We start from the raw sequence: 8,149 nt of genomic DNA, 5'->3' as shown, positions 1-8,149 counted from the left end.
TACAAGCCCTGGCCCCGAGTGTGAGTACAAGCCCTGGCCGCGAGTACAAGCCCTGGCCCCGAGTGTGAGTACAAGCCCCGGCCCCGAGTGTGAGTACAAGCCCCGGCCCCGAGTGTGAGTACAAGCCCCGGCCCCGAGTGTGAGTACAAGCCCCGGCCCCGAGTGTGAGTACAAGCCCCGGCCCGAGTGTGAGTACAAGCCCCGGCCCCGAGTGTGAGTACAAGCCCCGGCCCCGAGTGTGAGTACAAGCCCCGGCCCCGAGTGTGAGTACAAGCCCCGGCCCCGAGTGTGAGTACAAGCCCCGGCCCCGAGTGTGAGTACAAGCCCTGGCCCCGAGTGTGAGTACAAGCCCTGGCCCCGAGTGTGAGTACAAGCCCGAGCCCGAGTGTGAGTACAAGCCCGAGCCGAGTGTGAGTACAAGCCCGAGCCCGAGAGTGAGTACAAGCCCTAGACCAGCAAAGGTGAGAGGTAACCACCCCAGTGTGGACACACAGACCACCCTAGACCACTACACGTGAGAGGTTACCACCCAAGTATGTACCGAGAACCCCCTAGACCACCACAGGAGAGAGGCAGCCACCCCTGTACACCCAGTGTGTACTGAGACACCCCTAGACCACAGCCACCCCTGTACACCCCAGTGTGTACTGAGACACCCCTAGACCACCCCAGTGTGTACTGAGACACCCCTAGACCACAGCCACCCCTGTACACCCCAGTGTGTACTGAGACACCCCTAGACCGCCACAGGAGAGGAAGCCACCCCTGTACACCCCAGTGTGTACCGAGACACCCCTAGACCGCCACATGAGAGAGGCAGCCACCCCTGTACACCCCAGTGTGTACCGAGACACCCCTAGACCACCACAGGAGAGAGGGAGCCACCCCAGTGTGTACTGAGAAACCCCTAGACCACCACAGGAGAGAGGCAGCCACCCCTGTACACCCCAGTGTGTACTGAGGACACCCCTAGACCACAGCCACCCCTGTACACCCCAGTGTGTACTGAGACACCCCTAGACCACCCCAGTGTGTACTGAGACACCCCTAGACCACAGCCACCCCTGTACACCCCAGTGTGTACCGAGACACCCCTAGACCGCCACAGGAGAGAGGCAGCCACCCCTGTACACCCCAGTGTGTACCGAGACACCCCTAGACCACCACAGGAGAGAGGGAGCCACCCCAGTGTGTACTGAGAAACCCCTAGACCACCACTTGAGAGAGGCAGCCACCCCTGTACACCCCAGTGTGTACCGAGACACCCCTAGAACGCCACAGGAGAGAGGCAGCCACCCCTGTACACCCCAGTGTGTACCGAGACACCCCTAGACCACCACAGGAGAGAGGAAGCCACCCCAGTGTGTACTGAGAAACCCCTAGACCACCACTTGAGAGAGGCAGCCACCCCTGTACACCCCAGTGTGTACTGAGACACCCCTAGAACGCCACAGGAGAGAGGCAGCCACCCCTGTACACCCCAGTGTGTACCGAGACACCCCTAGACCGCCACAGGAGAGAGGCAGCCACCCCTGTACACCCCAGTGTGTACTGAGACACCCCTAGAACGCCACAGGAGAGAGGCAGCCACCCCTGTACACCCCAGTGTGTACTGAGACACCCCTAGACCACCACATGAGAGGCAGCCACCCCTGTACACCCCAGTGTGTACCGAGACACCCCTAGACCACCACAGGAGAGGCAGCCACCCCTGTACACCCCAGTGTGTACTGAGACACCCCTAGACCACCACTTGAGAGAGGCAGCCACCCCTGTACACCCCAGTGTGTACCGAGACACCCCTAGACCGCCACAGGAGAGAGGCAGCCACCCCTGTACACCCCAGTGTGTACCGAGACACCCCTAGACCACCACAGAAGAGAGGGAGCCACCCCAGTGTGTACTGAGAAACCCCTAGACCACCACTTGAGAGAGGCAGCCACCCCTGTACACCCCAGTGTGTACTGAGACACCCCTAGAACGCCACAGGAGAGAGGCAGCCACCCCTGTACACCCCAGTGTGTACCGAGACACCCCTAGACCACCACAGGAGAGAGGAAGCCACCCCAGTGTGTACTGAGAAACCCCTAGACCACCACTTGAGAGAGGCAGCCACCCCTGTACACCCCAGTGTGTACTGAGACACCCCTAGACCGCCACAGGAGAGAGGCAGCCACCCCTGTACACCCCAGTGTGTACTGAGACACCCCTAGACCACCCCAGTGTGTACTGAGATACCCCTAGACCACCACAGGAGAGAGGCAGCCACCCCTGTACACCCCAGTGTGTACGGAGACCACCCTAGACCGCCACAGGAGAGAGGGAGCCACCCCTGTACACCCCAGTGTGTAATGAGACACCCCTAGACCACCCCAGTGTGTACTGAGACACCCCTAGACCACCACAGGAGAGAGGCAGCCACCCCTGTACACCCCAGCGTGTACTGAGACACCCCTAGACCACCACAGGAGAGAGGCAGCCACCCCTGTACACCCCAGCGTGTACTGAGACACCCCTAGACCGCCACAGGAGAGAGGCAGCCACCCCTGTACACCCCAGTGTGTAATGAGACACCCCTAGACCCCCACAGGAGAGAGGCAGCCACCCCTGTACACCCCAGTGTGTACGGAGACCACCCTAGACCGCCACAGGAGAGAGGCAGCCACCCCTGTACACCCCAGTGTGTACTGGGGCAACCCTAGACCACCACATGAGAGGCAGCCACCCCTGTACACCCCAGTGTGTACTGAGACACCCCTAGACCACCACATGAGAGGCAGCCACCCCTGTACACCCCAGTGTGTACTGAGACACCCCTAGACCACCACATGAGAGGCAGCCACCCCTGTACACCCCAGTGTGTACCGAGACACCCCTAGACCACCACAGGAGAGGCAGCCACCCCTGTACACCCCAGTGTGTACCGAGACACCCCTAGACCACCACAGGAGAGAGGCAGCCACCCCTGTACACCCCAGTGTGTACTGAGACACCCCTAGACCGCCACATGAGAGGCAGCCACCCCTGTACACCCCAGTGTGTACAGAGACACCCCTAGACCACCACATGAGAGGCAGCCACCCCTGTACACCCCAGTGTGTACCGAGACACCCCTAGACCACCACAGGAGAGGCAGCCACCCCTGTACACCCCAGTGTGTACCGAGACACCCCTAGACCGCCACAGGAGAGAGGCAGCCACCCCTGTACACCCCAGTGTGTACTGAGACACCCCTAGAACGCCACAGGAGAGAGGCAGCAACCCCTGTACACCCCAGTGTGTACTGAGACACCCCTAGACCGCCACAGGAGAGAGGCAGCCACCCCTGTACACCCCAGTGTGTACTGAGACACCCCTAGACCACCCCAGTGTGTACTGAGAAACCCCTAGACCACCACTTGAGAGAGGCAGCCACCCCTGTACACCCCAGTGTGTACTGAGACACCCCTAGAACGCCACAGGAGAGAGGCAGCAACCCCTGTACACCCCAGTGTGTACTGAGAAACCCCTAGACCGCCACAGGAGAGGCAGCCACCCCTGTACACCCCAGTGTGTACTGAGACACCCCTAGACCACCACATGAGAGGCAGCCACCCCTGTACACCCCAGTGTGTACCGAGACACCCCTAGACCACCACAGGAGAGGCAGCCACCCCTGTACACCCCAGTGTGTACCGAGACACCCCTAGACCACCACAGGAGAGAGGCAGCCACCCCTGTACACCCCAGTGTGTACTGAGACACCCCTAGACCGCCACATGAGAGGCAGCCACCCCTGTACACCCCAGTGTGTACAGAGACACCCCTAGACCACCACATGAGAGGCAGCCACCCCTGTACACCCCAGTGTGTACCGAGACACCCCTAGACCACCACAGGAGAGGCAGCCACCCCTGTACACCCCAGTGTGTACCGAGACACCCCTAGACCGCCACAGGAGAGAGGCAGCCACCCCTGTACACCCCAGTGTGTACTGAGACACCCCTAGAACGCCACAGGAGAGAGGCAGCAACCCCTGTACACCCCAGTGTGTACTGAGACACCCCTAGACCGCCACAGGAGAGAGGCAGCCACCCCTGTACACCCCAGTGTGTACTGAGACACCCCTAGACCACCCCAGTGTGTACTGAGAAACCCCTAGACCACCACTTGAGAGAGGCAGCCACCCCTGTACACCCCAGTGTGTACTGAGACACCCCTAGAACGCCACAGGAGAGAGGCAGCAACCCCTGTACACCCCAGTGTGTACTGAGAAACCCCTAGACCGCCACAGGAGAGGCAGCCACCCCTGTATACCCCAGTGTGTAATGAGACCACCCTCTGTGCAGCTCGGGGGGTTCAGCCACGGAGGCCACAAGTGCGTCATCGAGGCACACCTGGGCGGCAGGTATCACCCGAGGAGTGAGTGACCCTCGGCGGTGGGGGGGACAATAATAGAAGGGGACAAAGCTGTGACTAGAAGGGGCTGGGGGGGTTATAACAAGGGAGGGGGGGGGGCTGGGGGCAGGAGGGGTTTTAACGGGGTGGGGGCCTGGGGTTAGGATGGGGGGCTTTTAATTAGCGCGGGAACTCCAAGGCTGGGGGTCGAGACATGTTCTTCAAAGGGGGGTCCTGTGGTGTAAGTGAGGGGGGGCGAGGATACTATGGAGCTGAAGACATATTGGGGGGCTGCCCGGTGTTCTGGGGGACACTCACCGTAGCCGGGCACCAGCAGTGCCAGGAGCAGCAGGGCCGTCCTGGGGTCCATGGTGGGGGGTCCCCTCAGCCTGTCCTCTCCGGGGGTCTCTCCCGAGCCCGGCCTGGCTTCTTAGAGAGGGTCTCTTCTCTCTGCCCCGGTGGTGTCCTTGGGGGTCTCTCTGCGTCTCTCTCTCAGACCCTGGAGGGCTCTCTCCCCTCAGGTCTCTCTCCTCTCCCAGGGTCTCTCTCCTCTGCCCCGGTGGTCTCCTTGGGGGTCTCTCTCCCTCTCTGCGTCTCTCTCTCTCGCAGGCCCTGGAGGGCTCTCTCCCCTCAGGTCTCTCTCTCAGGGTCTCTCTCTCTCTCCCAGGGTGTCTCTCTCTCCCAGGCCCTGGAGGGGGTCTCTCCTGTCGCAGGGGTGCTCTTTCCTCCCCTCAGGTCTCTCTCTCTCCCAGGGTGTCTCTTCCCTGCACGGCGCCGCCTCAGCTCTGTCTCTCCCTCCCTCCTCCTCCACTATCCCTGAGAGTGACGCACACATCGCTCCTCCCCCCCCCCCCGGGCCCTCCCCAGTCCCTCCCACTCTCCCTTCCTGGTCACCCAGTGCCCTCCCTGCTGCTAGGCCTAGAGCCAGCAGTCTCTGCCCTCACCTCACCCGTCACTTGTACCCACCGTCGGATTCATATAGCGCCTACTCTCCCTGTGTGGGCGCTGAGGCGCTTGTGGCACGGGCCCTCCTCGCCTGGATCTGCAGAGCTTGTAAACAGGGGCCAGGGGCGTAAAATGAAATGATGGGGCCCCTGTAGGATGTGCCGAGGGGTCCCTGAGGCTCCCATACTCCATAGATATTCACAAAATGTGGGCGACCCCCGCCCCCCCAAACAAGTGCTACAGGGGGCCCGCGCTAGAGTGGGGGTCGGTCGCGCCCCCTCCAGGGCCAGGGAAGTACCTGGGGGGGTGAGTGGCCCTCTGGACAGAGGGTGGCACCGTGGGGGCCCGGAGTGGCCCTCGGTCCCGGGCCCCTCAGAGGCGGTTCTGTGACCCCCAGAGAACGGAGCCCTCTCCCCTCACCCGAGAGGGGGACCCCCTGGGGGGCCTGGAGCTCCGGAGCCGAGAACAGAGCTCCGCCTCAAGTTAAGCAGGGTCAGGTTTACACAAACCACGTATGTGTCCTGGTCAGGAGGGTGCAGGGGTGTTTGGGTGGAAATGCACCCACAGGAGTAAACCCAGCGCCGGCCCCTGGAGGGCCTGGATCCGGGGTTTACGCTTCCCAGACCATGCAGGTGTGAATCCTACACCTTGTACCCCTTTGTCGTATGTGATATGTCCTAAGCATGATTTACACGCTGTCTCCGTGTGTGATGCAAAGTGCTCCGACACCCTATGCAGGCAAGAGAGGCGCTATAAAACAAATGAAGTACATGTGAGGTAGGGGCTGTGGAGAGATGAGAGGCGCTATGGAGAGATGTGAGGCGCTATGAGGAGCTGAGAGGCGCTATGGGGAGCTGAGAGGCGCTGTGGGGAGATGAGAGGTGCCATGGAGAGATGAGAGGCGCTATGGAGAGATGTGAGGCGCTATGGGGAGCTGAGAGGCGCTGTGGGGAGATGAGGGGCGCTATGGAGAGATGAGAGGGGCTGTGGAGAGATGAGAGGGGTTGTGGGGAGATGAGAGCCGCTGTGGGGAGATGAGAGGCGCCATGGAGAGATGAGAGGGGCTGTGGGGAGATGAGAGGGGCTGTGGGGAGATGAGAGGTGCTATGGGGAGATGAGAGGCGCTGTGGGGAGATGAGAGGCGCTATGGAGAGATGTGAGGCGCTATGGGGAGCTGAGAGGCGCTGTGGGGAGATGAGGGGCGCTATGGAGAGATGAGAGGGGCTGTGGAGAGATGAGAGGGGCTGTGGAGAGATGAGAGGGGCTGTGGGGAGATGAGAGGCGCTGTGGGGAGATGAGAGGCGCCATGGAGAGATGAGAGGGGCTGTGGGGAGATGAGAGACGCTATGGAGAGATGTGAGGCGCTATGGGGAGCTGAGAGGCGCTGTGGGGAGATGAGGGGCGCTATGGAGAGATGAGAGGGGCTGTGGAGAGATGAGAGGGGCTGTGGAGAGATGAGAGGGGCTGTGGGGAGATGAGAGGCGCTGTGGGGAGATGAGAGGCGCCATGGAGAGATGAGAGGGGCTGTGGGGAGATGAGAGACGCTATGGAGAGATGTGAGGCGCTATGGGGAGATGAGAGGGGCTGTGGGGAGATGAGAGGTGCTATGGGGAGATGTGAGGCGCTATGGGGAGCTGAGAGGGGCTGTGGGGAGATGAGGGGCGCTGTGGAGAGATGAGAGGGGCTGTGGGGAGATGAGGGGCGCTATGGAGAGATAAGAGGGGCTGTGGAGAGATGAGAGGGGCTGTGGGGAGATGAGAGGCGCTATGGGGAGATGAGAGGCGCTATGAGAGGCGCTGCTAGAGGGTGATGGGGAGGGAATCAATGAAGAGCCCCAGTAAAGGTTGCCCTGTCCTGGTGCACTGTAAGGCCATCATTTACTGTGCTTTTAAAACAAAGACAACTGAATATATATTAAAATGTGTCGCAAAATGCACAGTTTTTGCCCTTTTTTCACAATTGTTCTTCAGGAGAAGGAACCCCCCAGGCCCCGTTGCAGGGATCAGGCTCACTCCCCCATGGAGGTTGTTCCGACACAATAAGCCAGGGCAGCTTAGGGGTCCCATCACCAGCCTGTGCCATTAACCCTCTCTGTGCCCCCCGCCCCGCACCGCCTGCCCCCTCAGCACTATGTGCCACACATCCTCTCAGATCCTTCTCATCATCACTTCACCCACGAGTCCGTGTCCTCGAGCACTCTCCGACCATCCCTCTCTACCCTCAGTGTCCATCCATCTCCCTCTACCTCAGTCTCCGACCATCCCTCTCTACCCTCAGTGTCCATCCATCTCCCTCTACCTCAGTCTCCGACCCATCCTTCTCTATCCTCAGTCTTCCATCCTTCCCTCTCTACCCTCAGTCTTCCATCCATCCACCTCTACCCTCAGTCTCCGACCATCTCTCTCTACCCTCAGTGTCCATCCATCTCCCTCTACCTCAGTCTCCGACCATCCCTCTCTACCCTCAGTGTCCATCCATCTCCCTCTACCTCAGTCTCCGACCATCCCTCTCTACCCTCAGTGTCCATCCATCTCCCTCTACCTCAGTCTCCGACCCATCCCTCTCTACCCTCAGTCTCCGACCATCCCTCTCTACCCTCAGTGTCCATCCATCTCCCTCTACCCTCAGTCTCCGACCCATCCCTCTCTATCCTCAGTCTTCCATCCTTCCCTCTCTACCCTCAGTGTCCATCCATCTCCCTCTACCTCAGTCTCCGACCATCCCTCTCTACCCTCAGTGTCCATCCATCTCCCTCTACCTCAGTCTCCGACCCATCCCTCTCTACCCTCAGTCTCCCATCCATCCACCTCTACCCTCAGTCTCCGAC

General features: G+C 60.8%; 1 protein-coding gene across 3 annotated transcripts in view; it reads right to left on the bottom strand.

Annotated features, from left to right (window-relative positions):
* The window catches only part of LOC138246689 (nectin-2-like), a 265,485-nt gene extending 260,286 nt beyond the window's left edge, over positions 1 to 5,199 (bottom strand). The window contains exon 1 of one of the 3 annotated variants that reach the window (XM_069201459.1): positions 4,696 to 5,199. In XM_069201459.1, coding sequence (XP_069057560.1) covers positions 4,696 to 4,747 — 52 coding nt within the window. In that variant the 5' untranslated portion in view covers positions 4,748 to 5,199. The remainder of the gene's footprint in view (positions 1 to 4,695) is intronic. The other 2 variants (XM_069201457.1, XM_069201456.1) reach the window with 2 other exon arrangements.
* Between the last annotated feature and the right edge of the window lie 2,950 nt (positions 5,200 to 8,149).

Source organism: Pleurodeles waltl, chromosome 7, assembly GCF_031143425.1.
Source record: "Pleurodeles waltl isolate 20211129_DDA chromosome 7, aPleWal1.hap1.20221129, whole genome shotgun sequence".
Classification (NCBI taxonomy): Eukaryota; Metazoa; Chordata; class Amphibia; order Caudata; family Salamandridae; genus Pleurodeles; species Pleurodeles waltl.
The sequence above is the reverse complement of the archived record's forward strand: the minus strand, read 5'-3'. Positions and strand labels throughout refer to the sequence as shown.